Below are 18,673 nucleotides of genomic sequence, written 5' to 3' on the forward strand. Positions count from 1 at the left end.
GGGAAAAGAACCTTCACATATCCCCTGGGTCCCTTCCCACCTGGGATACCCCATCCTTCCACAATATAATTCCAGCAATATGGAATATCTGCCATCAGTCCCATGGCACCTGCACAGCTCCTCTGGGAAGGACAAACACTCAGTTTGTTGTAGAGCAAAAGCCTTTGCTAGAGCCCAAAAATGGACACTTGCTCCTGGTGCTCTGCACCCCCCTGGGGTGAAATCTCCTTCCAGCTACAGCCGGGGGAATGATCCCACCACAGAGTCAGCTCTGGAAAGGAAAAACCAGCTCCTCAATTTCCAACCCCAAAGACAAGGTGAGGAAAAGGTTTTACAGACATCCCTCAGGAATGGGAAATGGAGAAAAGGGAAAAGAAACTTTCTGGGCAAGGAGCAGATGGGAAGAACCAAATCCCAGAGAAGAGATTCCCACTCTGGGATTGACACCAAGAACTAAAAAGACATTTCTCAAGAGCTGAGTTGGCCAAAATGGCCATAATTAGGGGACAGTTGCTGCTCCAGCACTGGGGTCCCATTTTCACATGGGAATTTCTGACAGGGGTTGACAGAATTTGCTTTGGGGTTGGTTCCCAATTTTCTGGGTAGGAAATCTGTGCCCAGACTGCAAAATTCTGCTACTCTGAGGAGCTGAGCTGTAGTGAATCACTCTTGTGCCTCCCCTGCACTCACTTGTCATGGAATCATGGAATACCCTCAGTTGGAAGAGACCCTCAAGGATCATTGAATCCAACTCCTGGCCCTGCACAGGACACCCCCAGGAGTGCCTCGATGTGCCTGGGTTTTTCTGGTTGTTAAATCTCAGCCCACAGCCTGATTTTCAACCCAACCCGACCTCAGCTCCAGCTCCACAAGATCTCCTATTGCTTCCTGCCCTTTCCCTGCTCTCGGGGTCCAGCTGCAGCAGCAGCTCCAGGGAGGAAAAACAAGTTCCAGGGCCGAGTTCCATGAGTGGATGAGAAATACGGAGTGCGAGTCCAAAATCAGGGAGAGCCAAAGGAGATTTTTGGCACCAGTAAGAAAAGAGATCCCAGGCAGAAGAAGTGGCTCAATGGGAAATGCTGGATTGAGGGTAAGGCAGCCCGGGAGAAAGGGAGAAAGGGAGAAAGGGAGAAAGGGAGAAAGGGAGAAAGGGAGAAAGGGAGAAAGGGAGAAAGGGAGAAAGGGAGAAAGGGAGCAGTCCTCCCCAGCCCTGCTGATCCGTGGGGCTGAGGCTGATCTCTGACCTCCTGAGGGTGGCGAGCACTGCATTCCCCGGCTTTAATAGAAGGGGCAGGATCTGATGTTCCCTCAGCTGGAACACGGAAAAGGAAAAAAAGCATCAGATTTCCTGGGACCACGATCCCATCCCCTTCAGCAGCTGATCCTGTGGGGCCCCCACCCCCCTCCAGATATATAAATGTTGTCCCGGGTCACCCTCGGGGACACAGCAGGAGGTGGCACCGAGGGCACCGCTGGCGGGATCGTCCCCAGGAGCCTCCACCATGTGGGAGCTGCGCTCCATCGCCTTCACCAGGGCCGTCCTGGCGGAATTCCTGGCCACGCTGGTCTTCGTGCTCTTCGGCCTCGGCTCTGCGCTCAACTGGCCCTCGGCGCCGGCCCCCAGCACGCTGCAGATCGCGCTGGCCTTCGGGCTGGCCATCGGCACGCTGGTGCAGGCCCTGGGCCACGTCAGCGGCGCCCACATCAACCCGGCCGTGACGCTGGGCTGCCTGCTGGGCTCGCAGCTCTCCCTGCTCCGGGCTCTGTTCTACGTGGCGGCCCAGCTGCTGGGAGGGGTGGTGGGCGCTGCCATCCTGCACCAGGTCACCCCTGCCGACTGCCGCCAGGGCCTGGCCCTCAACAAGGTGAGGCCGTGGCGCGGGAGGTCGGGCAGGGGGTGTGTGGAAGGTTTTGGTCTTTGGGAAGGGCTTTGGAAGGGCTGAGGGGTGGGAGGAAGGGGCTTGTGCCCAGCAAAGACCCTCTGGGGTGGGCGAGGAAGGCTCTGAATGGAGCAGCCCAGCACCAGGACCCTGCTGCTCCAAGGGTCCTGGCAGTGCTTCCTCCTGCAGGCAGGACTCGTCTTCCTCCTCTGGTTTTAGGGCTCAAATTTCCCGAGGTCGGTCAAGTATTTCCCATTGAGCCCCTTCTTCCACCTGGGAGAATTTTCCTGTTTTCATCTTGGTGCCAAAATTGTCCCCTGTTGTTGGGGCTAAAGTCAAAGGATGCAGCTGGCCACAGACACCTCCCTTGGAGTCACAACCATCTCATTTTTCCCTGGGATTGTTCTGGGGGGCTCTTGGATTCTGGGGGTCACAGGGGTTTAAGGAAGGGCACATCCAAAATATCACCTCTGCATTCCTCTTGTGCCAATCCCAATTTCCCCTCTGGTGGGTACAGGCAGCCTTTTCCTGGCTCTGCTTCGGCAAATCCACAATTTCCAGGTTGCTGGGGTGGTGGGGAGAGGAGAGATTTGGGTCTAAATCCCAGGTTTTCATTAGACTCAGCTCATTGCTTCTCATTGTGAAGGGATGGTGACACCAGATCCAGCTGGTTCATCCCAAAACCCAACACAGGGATTCCCTAAATCTTCACAGAGCTCTCAGACTATTTCAGACAGGGAAAAAAATAAAGCCAGGGAAGCTCAGGAAGCCCTGGGGGATTCTCCAATGGTACCCGAGCCTCCAACACCCCCTTCCCCACTGCTGCACATAACAACAGGAGGGGGAAAAGGAATTTAAGCCCAGGGATTCACTGTCCCCTCTCCATGCCCACCGCCCCAGGTGGGATCAGCATCACCCAACCCCAAGGGAGGAGCAGGGAGCTGGGTTGGGAAGCAGCACATGGAAATCGCCTCTCCCACGGCAGGGAGGCACTGCCAGGACTCGGCTGCACTGCCAGAGTGATTAAGAGGGTTAAAAAGAGGGATTGTGGTTTAATCTGAACAAGGGGATTTAGCCTGGTAATGACCGAGGGTAATAAAAGCGGGAGGTTTAAGGGAGACTCAGCCTGCTCCAGCTTGGTTGGTTTACAGCTTAAACCACCTAAAAGTGAGAACTGGGGATTTCAAGATTTTTTTCCCCTGTGGGCTGTTCATCGTGTGGCTGCCTGCACAGATTATACCTATAAAAAGGGAGGGAATTCTGGGGAGGAGAATGAGGAAGATCTGACTCTGGAGCTCAGGCAGGAGGGCAGGGATTAGATTTGGGAGAGCAAAGGGAAATAAGGGATTGAGTTAGAGGAGAGGGGGTGCAGCCAGGAACAGCTCCAGATCAGACCTGACAAATTCTCTGAGTCAAATAAGTGCGGAAAGGGAATTTTTTTTTTTCTTTTTTGATGCCAAAATATTTCTTTTCCATGTCCTCAAAATGCAGCTTGTAAAGTTTTCCAAAAGGCATTTTGAGTATGAGGAAAAGGAAAAAAAGGGGGAAAAGGTGGGGGGGGGGGGGGGGGGGAGAAAAAAAAAAGAAAAATACCCCAAAAAAAGCCAATAAAATTTCCTGACAGGACAACTAAGCATTTCCCATTGAGCCACTTCTTCTGCCTGGGAACTTTTTTCTTACTGGTGCCAAAAATCTCCTTTGGCTCCCCGTGATTTTGGATTCATACTCTGTATTTCCCATCCACTCACGGAATTCAGCCCTGGAACTTGTTTTTCCTCCCGTCCCAGCTGAGCAATGAGACCACGACGGGGCAGGCGGTGACGGTGGAGCTGTTCCTCACCTTCCAGCTGGTGCTGTGCGTCTTTGCCTCCACAGACGAGCGGCGTGAGGACAACCTGGGCTCCCCTGCCATCTCCATTGGCCTCTCGGTGGCCGTGGGGCACCTCCTCGGGGTGAGTGCATGGGCCAAGACTCGGCAGTTTTGGGGTTCTCGTTTTGTGAACCTCCTCGGGGTGAGTGCATGGGCCAAAACTCAGCAGTTTTGGGGTTCTCGTTTTGTTCATGCCTTAAGTCGGTTTGGCTGCATCTCCAGGCTTGATGGGGGATTTGTAACCTGTGGTTTTCCAGTAGGGAGAAGGAAAAATCCCACTAAAGCCATGGGAGAGCTGTGGCCTGAGCTCAGTGTTTATTTGGCATGGAAAATTTGGTTTTCTGGACTCTGCCTCTCCTTGAGTCCCGTGGGGAGTTCCAGGGATCCGTGGGCTCTCTCCTGGAGCGAATGTATTGGCAGCTGGGGCTCTCAAGAGCATGAGGAGATTGTTTGGGATTTGGGATGGACACTCAGGGAAATCCCCCCTGGGTGAGGGTTCAAAGCAGCCCCCACACCTCGTGCCCCCAGGAAAACGCTGTTGGTCACACCACACCTTCCATCCCCAACGCTCCACCAGCCCCTGTGTCCAGGGGACCCTTCCAGAGGCAGGAGAGGGAATTTCCTGTGGGACTGGGAGCTCATTCCCGCAGTCCCTGGGCTCGGGACACGCCAGCTCCGACACCCCACGGTGTTGACTCAGGTGGTGCCGGCTCCTGGAATCTCTTTCCCTGGAACGGGAATGCTGGAGGACGAAGCAGCAGCCCAGGGGATGAATCACCCCAACGGCACCCCCAATTTTTTTTAAAAATGTGGTAAAAAGGCTCAATGCTGACTCGGGCCTTGGTGCTCCCGGCAGATCCGTTACACCGGCTGCTCCATGAACCCCGCCAGGTCCTTCGCCCCTGCTGTCGTCGTGGGAGACTTCAGCGACCACTGGGTGAGAACTCCGGGGCTTGGGTGGGGTGAGGCCCCCAGACTGCCAATATTCCTCGAAACTCACCAAGCCAGACGAATTCCCTGCGTTTCCACACCAGCTCCCAGCTGGAGGAAAGATGGAGAGATTAGGAGCAGGAGGTGGGGCTCCGGGTGCTTAATTGGCTTTTCCAAACTCCAAACTGGGAGCGTTGCAACAGGGTCAGGGTGTGAGGCGTGCTGGCATGACTTAGCACACGGAACAAAACCAATGGAGCTGTCGTGGGGAACTTTCCTGGTTCCTGGATCTAGGGAACACTTTGGGAACACTCCCCGGCTCCTGGATCTGGGGAACACTTTGGGAACACTCCCTGGCTCCCGGGAATGGCCATGGCTCGGAGCCTGCCAGAGCTCCAGGAGCGTTTCAGCAACACTCTCAGGCACAGATTGCTGGCCACTGTCCTGAGCAGGGCCAGAGCTGGATTTTGAGGATCCTCGTGGGTCCTTTCCAGCTCAGGAGATTCCATAACTTTATTGTTTTCCTCTGCAAAGAGCCCAGCTGGAGGCAGAGCTGTGGTGGTTCCTGATGTGTCCCAAGGTGTCTGGCCCAGGCTGGTGCTGCCACCGCCGCCTCCTCCTCCTCTTCCTCCTCCTCCCACAGCAATCCATGAGTGTGTAGGAAAATGCTCCTCCGGATGATGCCACATCACTCAGCACATTCCCAATGGGCCTGTAATTAATGCAGAGTCTGAGCACAGGGGGAATGGAGGAGGATGGCTGGGAATATCCAGGCACTGGAGGGGAGCTCAGATCCCCACCAACGGCCAGAGCAGAGCTGACTCCGTGTTTTGTCCCCAGGAAGCAACCCAAGCCCCCGGAATGCCCCCCAGAGATCCCAGACCCTCCCCACCCTCCAAAGCCAGGCTGAGTTTTGCTCACCCCACTCTTCTCCCCTCTCCTCTCCAGGTGTTCTGGGTGGGCCCCCTGATCGGGGCTGCAGCAGCTTCCATCCTCTACAACTACGTCCTGTTCCCGCAGGCCAAAACCTTCTCGGAGCGCTTGGCCATCCTCAAGGGCTGCGAGCCGGAGCCGGACTGGGCCGAGCGCGAGGCCCGGCGGCGCCAGTCCGTGGAGCTGCACTCCCCCCAGACCCTGCCCAGGGGGATGTCCGAGAAGGTGTAGCCAGACCTCCCCATGGGCCCACAGGGGAGCTGGAAACCTCTGGCGTGGTTGTAGTGCTCGTCTAGAGGAGCATCTCACCTCTCCCCTCTCTCTTTGTTTCTCCTGGGGCACTGAAGCCGACTCCTCTCCCGGGGAGATGCTGCGCTGGTCCCACCCACCTCCTGTCCCCAGCTCTCCCCATGCCCGGGTGGTTTCTGATCCGGGGGAGAGCCAGTAAATCCCGACCCCGCAGGAACACAGGAGCCCCCAGGACTCCCTCTTCCACGTCCCCCTGGCAGGACACGGAGCTCGGCTGAGGCTGTTCCCTCCCGGGGAGCTCCGGGGAGCCTCAAGAGTGTTCATTACCCTGGGTGTGGAGGTTGCCACCCGATGCCTCACTGCTGCTGAACTCTGCTCCCGTCTCCGGTCCCTGCTCAGCTCTTGGCTCACACACAGGAGCAGGAGCAGGAGCAGGAGCAGGAGCAGGAGCAGGAGCAGGAGCAGGAGCAGGGCAGGAGCAGGAGCAGGAGCAGGAGCAGGAGCAGGAGCAGGAGCAGGAGCAGGAGCAGGGCAGGAGCAGGAGCAGGAGCAGGAGCAGGAGCAGGAGCAGGAGCAGGGGCAGGAGCAGGAGCAGGAACAGGAACAGGAACAGGAGCAGGAGCAGGAGCAGGAGCAGGAGCAGGAGCAGGAGCAGGAGCAGGAGCAGGAGCAGGAGTGCTCACTCTGAGCCATGAGCGCCACACACGACAGGTTCTGCTGAGAAAGGGACCAAAGTGCCACTTCCCACCTGCCACCAGAGGTGTTCCCACAGGGGCTTTCCTGGGAAGATTGCACCGGGAGCGTGGCCGTGAGTCCCTGCAGGCCCTCCTGGAGCACTGGCAAATCCTCCTGTGAAACGACGAACCCGGGTCACAGCCCAAACTCATCCCCACCTTATTACTGCACCAGGGCTGTCCTTCCTCTCCGTCCCTGGTTTTCCCTTCTCTCATCTGGTCCTGTTCCCCTGGGACGCTCAGATCACCTGGAACACACAATGCAGAGGTTTCACACCCAGCGTGTTTCGGGTGTGAAGAATCCGAACCGTGGAATGGGTTGGATGGGAAGGGACCTCAAACCCCACCCATCCCACCCCTGCCATGGCAGGGACACCTCCCACTGCCCCAGGCTGCTCCAAGCCCTGTCCAACCCGGCCTTGGGCACTTCCAGGGATCCAGGGGCAGCCACAGCTGCTCTGGGAAATCCATTCCAGGGCCTTCCCACCCTCACAGGGAGGAATTCCTTCTCATCTCCATCACTTGCTTCTTACATCCCTTTCTCGTGGCTGCATCGCTCCAGACCCTCCAAACCCCTTCCATCCCTTCCCTCTTCCCTGTCAGGACCTGGCCATGGTCCTCAGCCTGGCCCAGGCCTTTGGGTTGGTCTTTGGGTGAACTTTGCTCTTTCAGCCATTGGTTTAACCCCATTTCACTCGCTCTGCCCCCAGTCCTCCATGCCCAGAGTGAATCCCAGCAGAGTCTGCAGCACTGCCCCGGCAGTGTCAGCCCCACCAGGATTCCTCTGGAAAGCTGTTAATGGGAATATTCAGTGAGACTGTGCCCAATTCCGAACCATAAGGGATAATTTATGGATCGTTATGGGTCATTTCCCTCCCCCTGTTCTGAAAGGACCCCCTCACCGAAGGATGCTCCTCACTCTGCTCTGCTGGCACCATCCCCTCCACATCCATCCTTGCCTTCCTCCCCCTGCTCTTCCTCAGGTGTTGGAGTGGCCGTTGCTGCAGGGGTAGGGAGGGAGCCCAGCTTTGATCTGGCCCAGACCAGGCGTTTATCCACAGGCAATCCATGCAAATACCCCCAGAGGGCTCTGCCAAGGCAGCACCTCCAGCCCTGGTTTGATCCACCCAAACACAGAGATTCCTCTTCTCTTTGCTCCTCCATGGTGAATTTGAATTCTAGCTCAGAAGAGGCTTCTCAAAAATTCCCTCTGTTCTCAGCAATGGCAATAAAATCGTGTTTTAAATCAACCCCAGTGTCAAATTGTTTTTTCTGTTATCAAATGGTCACTTTTAAGAGTCGTATGGGTTTTTTGAGGCTTTTAAAACAAAAATAAATCCACATATGTGTGCAGGAAAATCCCAACAGACTCTTCCAGAAGTCACCCTGGGCATGTTCTGCTGTAGAAAAAACCACAGATGAATTCAGTTATTTATTTAAATTAATGATGATATGTTCAATATCTCTTCTCCAGATTGAAGCATTTCATTTATTATTTACCCTGACAATGGTTAAGTCTCACAGGGCCTGAACCTGAGGTTTAATGTCTGATAATGGCTCTCCTCTTTCACATGAAGTGCTTTAAATTCCCTTTTGCCTCCGGAATTCGGACACAGGGATCAAATACTGACACATTTATGGAAAGCACTGACATATTCCTGGTAAATAATAGATACAAATCCTATAAAATCACCTCCCAGACTCCAAACCCCTCTGCAAGGTGGCTGAAGCAGCCCCAGTCTTCCCAGGAACACAAATTCACCTTCCCTGTGGAGCTGTGCCACTTCCCAAACTTGTCCTGTCAGGAAGCCACCCAGACATTCCGGATTGCTCCGGGGGAGCTGGAATTGGAGGGCAGGATCAGGAACACGGAGCTGCCACGGACCAACCTCCCTAATAATCCTCCCTAAGCTGGCAACACTTGGGATGTCAAGGGAATGATTTGAGCCAGGATTTGAAGCATTCCCACGTTCTTCCACCCCCAAGACCACGAGGTTTTCCCCTTCTCCCACCTCAGGGTCAGGGATGGCCTCAGCTTTGGGCTGATCCTTCTGCAAAGCTGTAAAAATTCCAGGGGGTCTTGCACACACCCACATCCCCTCCTTGTCCTTGCTGCTTGGCTCCCATATTCCTGGAACCATGGAATTTTTAGGTTGGAAAAAGCCTTGGGGACCATCCAGTCCACTGCCAAGGCCACCCCTGACCACGTCCCCAAAATGTCACAGCTTTGAAATCCCCCCAGCGATGGGACCCCACCCCTGCCCTGAGCAGATGTGCCTGGTCTGGAAAACCCTTTCCATTGAGGAAATTATTCCAAATATCCTAATAAACCTCCCCTGGCACAGCCTGAGTCCATCTCCTTTCTCCTGCCACTCCCTGGGAGCAGTGCCTGACCCACCCTGGCTGTCCCCTCCTGTCAGGGAGTTGTGCAGAGCCAGATTTTCCCCCCAGAGCCTCCTCTTCTCCAGGCTGAGCCCCTCAGGAGTTCTCCAGACCCTTCCTTGGAGCTCCAGCCCTTTCCCAGCTCCATTCCCATCCCTGGACACGCTCCAGCCCCTCGGGGTCTCTCCTGGCCCAAATGGACCCCGGGATTTGGGGGCCCTCAGCAGAGCCCAGCACAGGGGCCGTGCCCTGGTCCTGCTCCTCACAACTTTTGATACAATTTGTAGTTATCCCAAGGAATTCCCTCCTTTCCCCATTGCAAGGAGCATTGCCACACCCACCCACTGATCCCTTACCTGTTGTGGGGACCCAAGAGCATCCAAATCCCTGCTCAGGGAATCTGGGAGAAGCTGGGAACACCAACCTTGACCCCAGAAACCCTGAAGGGTTTTTGCTCCATGTGGGAAACTGGGGAAACCACGGGGAGAACAGAGAAGTAAAATCATGGCCTGGAGAAGCCCAAACCCACCTGTACCTCGGAAATCCCAGCCCAGGACAAAGCCCTTCAGCCCCTGGTCACACCTGTGGGACAGGGAGGACAGAGATCAGCCCAGGGTCACCTCGGGGCAGGCGTGGGGCAGAGCTGAGTCCTCTGCTTGGGATTGCTTGGCCTGACTTTTCCAAATTCTCCCAGTCCCAGCCCCAGAGGCTGCCTGAGCCTCCGGCACTCACTTCCCTGCAATGCCATGACCTACCTGGAATCAGTTACATCATTATTTTGCATCATTATTTTTATGGACCTATTTATAGATGGAGAAATACTTCCTGAGCATGTTTTCCTTGAGGAGCCAGGAGGGCAAGAGGAGGAGGCAGGGCCAGCTGTAGGAAACGACCACAGACCATCCTAGAAGGTCCTGGTGCTCCAGGGGGAAGCCAAACATCCCAAAACTCTTCTATTCCCAGGGCTCTGGATCCTTCTGCTGGAGAGAATGGAGGCTCTGCCGCGATTTTTATCCAAACTTCCCAGAAATCCAAACAATTGAAAGAAAAATCCCGCATTTCCAGACACCACTCAGTGCAAGGATCTTCAGCTCCGGATCTGATGGCACAAGGGCTGCCCCCAGCATGGGTCTCTTTAATCCTCAGTGAACGTTTTTAAAGCTGAGAAATTCCTTGGTGCATTTGCTCTCGGTTTCAGAGGCAGAACGGGGGGAAAATGGATTTTTCCACTCCCCAGCTCTCCGGGTACTGTCCCCACGTTCTGCTGTGAGACCTTGGGCACTTGGAGCCAGAGGATGGTGTGAAAATCTTGGCTTTTCGTCGAACCATGGGAGGATTGGAGGGGGAGAGATCACAAAGCTCATCCTGTCGCACCCCTGCCATGGGCAGGGACACCTCCCACTGTCCCAGGCTCCATCCAAACTGGCCCTGGACACTTTCAGGGATGGAGCAGCCCCAGCTGCTCTGGGAAATCCATTCCAGGGCCTCCCCACCCTCTCAGGGGGGAATTCCTTCCCAATCTCCCACCTAGCCCTGCCCTCTGGCAGTGGGAAGCCATTCCCTGTGTCCTGGCATGCCAGACCCTTGGGAATTGTCTCCTTTCATCTTTCCTGCAGTTCCTTCAGGCACTGAAAGGCCACAGTGAGGTCACCCCAGAGCCTTCTCCAGGCTGAACAACCTCAGTTCTCCTGGCCCTTCCTCACAGCGGCTGCCCCATCCCTCTGAGCATTCCACTGCCTCCTCTGGACTGGCTCCAGCAGCTCCCTGTGCAGGGCTGGAGCAGCTCTGCAGGTGGGGTCTCACCTGGGCACCCTCCCCTCTGGGGGCTCAGCCCAGGCTTGGGGGTCTCTGGGTCCTGTCCAACTCTCACCCCCCAGCACCCCTAGAATGCTTTCAGGAGTTTCCATGTCCCTGCACTGATATCGAGAACTCATTAATTTATTTGTGGTGTTTTCCAGGTGATTCAGAGCCCGGTTGTGATTTCAGTGCCCTCTGCCTCGGTGCAGCTGAAGCTCCTCCAGCACAGGATGGCAGCGCCAAGGGGAGGGGGAAATCACCTTCCCAGGGACATCCCCCTCCCCACAGTCCATTTATCCACGGGTGTGCTCCTTGTAAGCCAAAGGGTGAGAGACATTTCCACAGCAAACACCTTCCCAGAGGAGGAACACCACTGCCCCCAGCTCTGTCTGAACCCCGAGGACGACAAACAGCCCACAGGAATTCCAGGTGGGCAGAAAGGGGCCCTTGGGGTGTCCCCGGGGCCGGTGGCTTTGCTGGAAAAGGCTGGACCCAAAAATCAGGACACTGGGGGCTCACCCCACCTTCCCCACTGTGGGATCTGGTTTTCCAACCAGGCTTTTGCTTTCCCTCGTTATCCCTCGGGACAATTTAAGGATGATTTATATGCAAATGAACTCCTGAGGAGGCAGAGCAGCCCCGGAGCTGCCTGGAGACCCCCCAGGAATTACTGAGCACAGAGCAGAGCCACGCTGGGGTTCAGCTTTGTCACCAGCCAGCGCTGAGAGAGCGTTGGGGTGGCAGAGCACAGGTCACCAGGGCATGGTGGCCCTGCCACTGCAGCAGCGGGGACACAGCAGGGCACGTCAGGACAGCCCCAAAACTCAATGTCACAGCGCTCTGCCTCTGGAGCCGGGACTGAGGGAAGCCAAGGCCTCGTTGCTGCAGGGCAGGAGAAAGTGGAAACGCCACCAGCCCCAGGCCAGCGGTGTCATCGCTCAGCTTCAAAGAGAGGGCAGCAGATGGCGGCCAGATAAGAGGGATCCTTGAAAGCCCCAGCTGAAACACCTGCACGGGTGCATCCCAAAGCAGCAGCAAACCCTTCCCTGCAGCCCCCGAACTGAGGATCACGGGGGCAAAGTTTGCTGCTTCTGCTCTGCGAAGTTTATTTCAGTTTTTCCTTATCAATGCCCCGTTGCAAAATCCTGGAGCTGAGCCAGCAAGAAAGACCTTTTCTCTTGAAAAACTGAACCAAAGTTTCTGCTCTTATCTCATCCCAGCCAAGGTCCTTGGGTCATTTAATCCCAGCCCATGACTTCAGGTGATAAGTTGGACTCGAAGATCTCGGAGGTCTTTTCCAGCTCAGTGTATTCTGTGTTTCTGATCCCAGTTCCAGCAGAATTGGTGTCTCCTTTTTGGGACATCCTGTCACTGTTATGATTCCTGCCTCTTTTACTGGGCCAGTTTTAAGGTCCTTGGCTGAGGTACGGAGCCAGGTGAGGAGGGAATCCCAAACCCTGGCTCAGCAGCGTTCCCAACCCGAATTTGGAGCAGCCTCTGCCAGGCCCCGAGGTGCAGCATGGAGCTCGACTCAACAGAAACAGTGAGGAGACGCAAATTAACAACAGCAAATTAACAACAGCAAATTAACAACAGCCCCACGGGGGCTCCAACAACGAACTGGGTGGCAGCGGGGACTGACAGTGACAAGGACACACGTCCCTCCCTGGGCAAGGCAGAGCCCGGGACAGCTCCAGGTGAGGATGAGGCAGCAGCGTGAGGCAGCTCCCCGCACTGGGGTCCCTCACGTGAGTGTCAGACTGGGGCAGGTCTTGGTTGTGTTGTTTGTCAGCTGATGCCAGCGAGGAGGAGGAGGAGGAAGAGGAGGAGGAAGGAGGCAGCCAAACCTGCCCTTGTTGCCAGAAGCCTTCCCGTGTTGTCTCCTGCAGGGCGGGCCAGGCGAGGCGTGTGTGACCCCTCCACGTAGGTGTCCGTCTGTCATCTGCCCCGGGCCTGCCAGCACCTTGCCCAACCCCATTAAACCTGACACATCAAAGCACTTTCAGTTCAGCCAAGCTCCTCGGGTGGCACGGAGCCGCGGAGAGGACGGGGAGCCTTGCAAAGGCCGGGGCTGGCAGCAGAGGAGCCAAGCAGGGATGCCCCGGTGGGAAAAGGTTCCCAAACTGCCTCGGGAAAAGAGGCTTTGGTGGTGTGTTGGGAGAGAAACGCTTCATTTCTCTCCTGAAGTTCTCCCTGCCGTTCCCAGCCCTGTTTGATTATATCCCCTAGTCAGCTGCTGGATTTTTGCTTGTTGTTATCCACACTTGGGAGGCTGGAAGAGCTTTCTTTTTTTGTTTGTATTTTCAGCCAAAGCAAGGACACTCCTCGCTGGAGGAGCTGACAGCAAAATGCAGCTGCCACCGAGGGAGATGCAGGATGGGGACACTGAGGAAAGGTTTGAAGGATGGGAACAGGGAGCATTTGATCCAGCTGGAGCTACAGACAGGGCTGAAGGGAAGTGGCAAGTAATTATGGCAGCTGGAATCCGGCCAGGGTGTCTTGAAATACCAGCTTGCAAAACTTTCACCAAAACACGCCAACAGAGCAGGTGTTTCGAGGATAACAGATCTGGGCTTTGACTCTGCAATCAGCCCCAGGATCAGCAGATCCAGGAGAAAACCATTATCAGAAATTAAGGCTGTAACAGATCCTCAGTCCCTCGAGGCCCTCCAGGTCTGTTTTGCTCAGGATTTGGGGTACAAAGGAATAGAAAAGCTCATTTATTTCCACTCCTGGACAAGAAGTCCCCTCTGCTTGCTCTGGACAGGAATCCTCCTGGTGTTTGACCTCCCAGGCCTGACAGCCTCCTCAGGAGGCAGCAGTGAATCCAACTCTTTGGATTTAGGGAGGATTTTACCGGTGTCCTGCCCGCAGAGCTTTGCTCCCTGAGTGCTGGATCATGCAGCAGGGACCTGGCAGCCAGGGATCCCAGCCTGGACATCATTTGGGAAAGGAAACACAGATCAACCTAGCAAGGAGAGCGCATCTGGCACCCAAACCCATCTTAAAGAAAAATATCCTGGCACAAGGCTGCAAGGGCTACGGGAGAACCAAGAGCTCTTTGTTAAGTGTCAACCCAGACCTTTTCCACCCCAAAACCTCCGTCCCCAACAGCTCCTTGTGCACAGCCCTGGGAGCCTCCCCCGCCACTCCCTGCCAGCCAAGCACCGGCAGATGGATCAGTTTGGGATGGAGGGCAGCGGCCCAGGAACGTGAGAGGAGATGTGTAAACACAGCCTGTGTCCTTGCAGAGCCTGTGGCTTGGTGCTGGCATTCCCAGGAGCAACATCACTGCTCGTTGAGCAAGAGCTGGAAAGGCAGAAGGGAAAGGAAAGGGCTCAGGGTGGCAGGGGAGGAGGCGCCGTTCCCAGCTGCAGCCTGGGAGCAGCCCCCAGTTCCAGCACTGGTTCCAATGCCCTGGAAGGAGCAGCAGAAAGGAAAGGAAAGGAAGCAGAGGCTCCCAGCCAGGCTCTGCACCAGGAGCCCTCCCCATCCCATTTCTCCAACCACGCACCTCAAGGAAGCTCCGGCTCATCTCCAGCTCCCCAGAAGGACAAAGGTGCCCCCAAACCCTCCCCCCTGCTCCCTGGACAACAGCAAACCACTTGTTTCCCAGAGCTGAGCTCTCTCGACAGCCTGGGAGAAGCTCCAGGTGTTTGATTTTCCTTTACACTGCAAAGCCCCATGGAAGTGGACTGCACCCAGAGCCCAGCCCCAGGAGGGCTGCTCCAGCCCAGCAAGGGTTTTCCAGCAGCAGCAGTGTGCAAGCACAGGGGAGGAAGGGAGGGAGCGAATATCAGCTACACCTGTGCTAATGAAACACCCAGGAGCTGGCGAGAGGCAGTAAAAGGGAAAAGCAGAGGAGGGAGCTCAGCCTCGTTATGCAACCTCGTTATTTAACGACCACAAGACACCCTATAGGGGCTCTTTGTTTGCAGAGGGAAAGGAGAGAAATGCCACCAACATCTGAGTCACTGGTTCACCAAGAGGCTCCCAAGACATTTTCATGTAGAAACTTTTCCAGGTTCACATGGTAATTTGGGAGGACTGGCTAATTCCCCGGCTCCACCCACCGCCCTGTAACACAGCTCCTACTGCTCTTGCATATATAGATAGGTATGGCCCTACACCTGGCTGCACACACCGGAGCCCGGACACAGAGCAATCCTAAACTTTCTTCCTCCCTGGCTGCCCTCCACCTGCTCCCGCCATGAAGAAGGAAATACTAACCCTGGCCTTTGCTCGAGCTGTCTTTGTGGAGTTCCTCTCCACGCTCATCTTCGTCTTCATCGGGCTGGGCTCGGCGCTCAAGTGGCCCTCGGCGCTGCCCAGCATCCTGCAGATCGCGCTGGCCTTCGGGCTGGCCATCGGCACGCTGGTGCAGGCCTTCGGCCACATCAGCGGCGCCCACATCAACCCGGCCGTGACCATCGCCTTCTTCGTGGGCAACCAGATCTCGCTGCCCCGCACGCTGCTCTACATCGTGGCCCAGCTGCTGGGGGCCATCGCCGGCGCCGGGATCCTCTACGGCGTCACCCCCGCCAACACCCGCGGCAACCTGGCCATCAACGAAGTGAGTCCCTGCCCGAAGGCGCTCCCCTCTGCCCTCGGCTCTCCTGCGGCGCCGGCACGGGCAGGAGGATCCCTGGGGATGGATCCCTGGGGATGGATCCTCGGTGCTCCGTCCCGCACGCACGCACGGCGGGCTGGGAATGGGACGGGAGCAGAGCTGGGCTCTGACATGACGGCTTTATTGTGTGGGTGATGAGTGGGATGTTTTTCCCTCCTTTAATGAGGGCTTCCTCTGTCCTGAGGGCCCCGTGAGTCACCCGCACCACTGAGATATTCCCGAGTGCAGCCTCTTCACCTGGGATAGGAGCCGTGCCAGCAGCAGGGGGGAGGGAGGGAGCAGAGCCCAGTCAGACCAGTACGGGCTGGGGGAGCAGGAGCCCACTGGAACCAGTGCACTGGGGGAGCTGGGGATGGAGAGGGACGGGGAGAGGGGTGGGGAAGACCTGGAGAAGGAGCGAGGGGCAGGGCGGTCTTGAGGGGCCGCTCCCAGGGGAGGAGGGGGACAGCAGGACCCTCTGAGATAAGCGGGAATGAGGCACAGCCTGAAACCCTCGGGGCAGTGCTGGGAAAACACCTGGAATGAGAGCGGGGGAGCCGCAGACAGGTCTGGACCCCTGGGAGCAGCACAGACCTTGCAGAGGGTTTGGTCACTGGGATGAGGAGCTCCAATGCCTCTCATTCCACAGGTTTCACGTCCTAAATGAGGCAGATTTAGATAAAAAATGAGCTGTGGTGGGTTGGGTCACTTTGTCCTTCCTATGCCCAGCGGGGTCGAGTCCCCAAGGCTTTGTGCAGAGTCACTGGGACACAGCAGCCCATCCCACCCTGACCTTCATCCCAACCCTCACCCTCCATCCCATCCCAGCTGCTCCTGATCCTCCAGGTGCTCCACAAAGTGCAGGGCAGAAGCCAGGGTGCAACAGCCTGCAAGGATCAAAGACATGCAGGCAAAAAGGGATTTGGTGGGAAAGCACTCAGCATTGTGGAGAGAGATGTGGAGAGCCCAGGGAAGGGACAGGCTCAGGGGAGAGACAGATTTTGGAAAACTGCAGAGAAAGAAAGATCATTTCTTTCCTTTCAGAGAAGGAGCAGGGAGCTCAGGCAGGGGCTGGGCAGGGGCCGTGAGGGGCTTCTCACCCAACTCCACCCCTCCAAATCTACCAGCAAAGCACCCGGGAGCCCTCCCGGTGGTGCTGAGCCCCAGAGAGGGTTAATTATTGTCCCTCTCATGGTTCCAGCTCAACTACAACGTAACCCCGGGCCAGGCCCTCGTGGTGGAGATCATCCTCACCTTCCAGCTGGCCACCTGCATCTTCGCGTCCACCGACAACCGGCGCAGCGGCACCGGCTCCCCGGCACTGTCCATCGGCCTCTCCGTCACCGTGGGCCACCTGGTGGGGGTGAGTCCAGGGTCCTGTGAGCACAGAGCTCCCCCAAACGCCCTCGTGCAGCTGGTCCTGAGGGAGCTGCTCTGGAGGAGAAAACAGGGAGATCTTGGGGCTGTTTGAGGTCTCACCCCCGGGGGTGAGGGGTCATCTGCAGCTCTCTGGGACAGGGACACCAGCAGGGGCCACTTCAGCCCCAAACGGTGGCTCCGATCTGCTCCGTAACCCGGGGTTCTTTCCACACCTCCAGATTTACTTCACCGGCTGCTCCATGAACCCTGCGCGCTCCTTTGGGCCTGCGGTCGTCACCAGGAGGTTCAGCCCCGTGCACTGGGTGAGTGCTGGTGGCACTGGGGACAGGGACAGGTGGGGGCCATGTGGGGACAGGGCAGGGATGACAGGGGTGGGGTTTCAGAGCCCACCCCAGGCAGGAAGGATCAAAAGGGGCTGGAGAAGGAGGGAGGTTTTGCCCCTTGACGCTTAGGGAACAGATAATCCCCCGGCACAGAGCCAGCCAGGGGACAGAAATGAACCCACCCTAGGGTAGGGTGGGTGGGAACAGCCTAAAAACTCATCCACTGCCACCCCATGCCATGGGCAGGGACACCTCCCACCAGCCCAGGCTGCTCCAAGACCCATCCAGCCCTGCCTTGGACACTGCCAGGCACAGAAGTCAGCCCTGGCGCCCTCTGAGCACTGCTGCTGCATCATCTGAGGGGCAGGAAGCCCACAGAGAAGCCCAGCTTGGTCTTTCCTCCCACCCAGCACTTCCTGCAAGCTCAGCCCCAGACTCCAGAGCAGCTTTGGCCCTCAGCGGGCACAGGCTGAGGGGGGTTCAGCCCAGGGGGTCTCTGGAACAGGAATTTTCCTCTCTCGGCGTGGCAGGAGATGCGGAGCAGGGATGGGTGGTGGTGCCATGGGTAGGGACAGAGCGCCAGCCCCGGGAGCTGCTCTCACCGTGTCCCCGTTGCTCTCCAGGTGTTCTGGGTCGGGCCCATCCTCGGGGCTTGCTTGGCCTCCCTGCTCTACTTCTACATCCTGGTGCCCTACTGCATGAACATGTCCGACAGGGTGGCCATCATCAAGGGCACCTACGAGTCCGAGGAGGAGTGGGAGGAGCAGCGGGAGGAGAGGAAGAAGAGCATGGAGCTGACCCCGCCGTGAGAGCAGCTGGAAAAGCCGCACCGAGGGAGGGGAGGAAGCCCCACACGGGCTCAGGTGTGCCCCACAGCCAGGCAACGCCCGCACCCAGCTGCAGACTCTTCTCCCAGCCTTCCCATCCGGGCCCCCGTGGGATGCAGGAAGGCCAGGGGCTGTGTGTGTGTGTGTGTGTGTGTGTGTGTGTGTGTGAACCCCTGCGTGAGCTCCAGAACCTTCCCCACAAAGCCCCTCCGCCGGGCCCTGGCACCCTCGGCTCCATCCCTGCCCTCCCGGTGCAGCTCTGCAGGGCCCCACACCTGCAGGAACCTCACCTGGCCCAGGTGTGGGAACACCTGGGGGCCTCTGGGGGAAGGGGGATAACTGCTTAGGGCAGGGGGGTGCAGCCACCCCCAGCCCAGGGGCTGCTCGTAGATGCTCTTTCACCTTTCCTGGTGCTGGGAGTCCTTTTTGTTCCCAAAGAACGAGACTTTTTGGATTCTGTGTTGAGGTCTTTGTATTATAGTTCATTATTTATTGCGAATAAAGGAAAGTTAAGAAAAAAAACAAAACCTCGGGTGCAGATCAGCTGAAATCTCGAAGTTTAGGTGGGAAAAAATGAGCTGGAAACTCATCCCAAAGGGTCAGGGAAGCAGCAAGGGCTCAGCCCCCGAGTTCTGTGGGAGCTGGTGGGTTGGGAGGGGAAAGCATTCCCCGTGGGGAGGATAAGTGGGCACTTGTGACGGGTGGGGCAGAGCAGCAGGCGCGGGGCAGCGGGGAGTCCACCCCGGGGCTGGAAGGGGC

General features: G+C 57.0%; 2 protein-coding genes across 2 annotated transcripts; both read left to right on the plus strand.

Annotated features, from left to right (window-relative positions):
* Positions 1-1,365: 1,365 nt before the first annotated feature.
* AQP2 (aquaporin 2) lies at positions 1,366-7,846 on the plus strand. The gene is made up of 4 exons (XM_063425065.1): positions 1,366-1,865; positions 3,668-3,832; positions 4,607-4,687; positions 5,629-7,846. Exons 1-4 carry the CDS (start codon positions 1,503-1,505, stop codon positions 5,842-5,844), a joined length of 825 nt encoding a protein of 274 aa, XP_063281135.1. The 5' UTR covers positions 1,366-1,502; the 3' UTR covers positions 5,845-7,846.
* A 7,034-nt stretch (positions 7,847-14,880) lies between these two features.
* AQP5 (aquaporin 5) lies at positions 14,881-18,422 on the plus strand. The gene is made up of 4 exons (XM_063425046.1): positions 14,881-15,348; positions 16,586-16,747; positions 16,983-17,066; positions 17,711-18,422. Exons 1-4 carry the CDS (start codon positions 14,986-14,988, stop codon positions 17,894-17,896), a joined length of 795 nt encoding a protein of 264 aa, XP_063281116.1. The 5' UTR covers positions 14,881-14,985; the 3' UTR covers positions 17,897-18,422.
* Positions 18,423-18,673: the final 251 nt, after the last annotated feature.

Source organism: Prinia subflava, unplaced genomic scaffold, assembly GCF_021018805.1.
Source record: "Prinia subflava isolate CZ2003 ecotype Zambia unplaced genomic scaffold, Cam_Psub_1.2 scaffold_52_NEW, whole genome shotgun sequence".
Lineage (NCBI taxonomy): Eukaryota > Metazoa > Chordata > Aves > Passeriformes > Cisticolidae > Prinia > Prinia subflava.

Coding starts and splice junctions, on each gene's coding strand:
- AQP5 (XM_063425046.1), top strand. CDS start 14,986: ATGAAGAAGGAAATACTAACCCTGGCCTTTGCTCGAGCTGTCTTTGTG. Junction 15,349..16,585: donor GCAACCTGGCCATCAACGAA/GTGAGTCCCTGC, acceptor TCATGGTTCCAG/CTCAACTACAACGTAACCCC. Junction 16,748..16,982: donor CCGTGGGCCACCTGGTGGGG/GTGAGTCCAGGG, acceptor CCACACCTCCAG/ATTTACTTCACCGGCTGCTC.
- AQP2 (XM_063425065.1), top strand. CDS start 1,503: ATGTGGGAGCTGCGCTCCATCGCCTTCACCAGGGCCGTCCTGGCGGAA. Junction 3,833..4,606: donor CCGTGGGGCACCTCCTCGGG/GTGAGTGCATGG, acceptor TGCTCCCGGCAG/ATCCGTTACACCGGCTGCTC. Junction 4,688..5,628: donor GAGACTTCAGCGACCACTGG/GTGAGAACTCCG, acceptor TCTCCTCTCCAG/GTGTTCTGGGTGGGCCCCCT.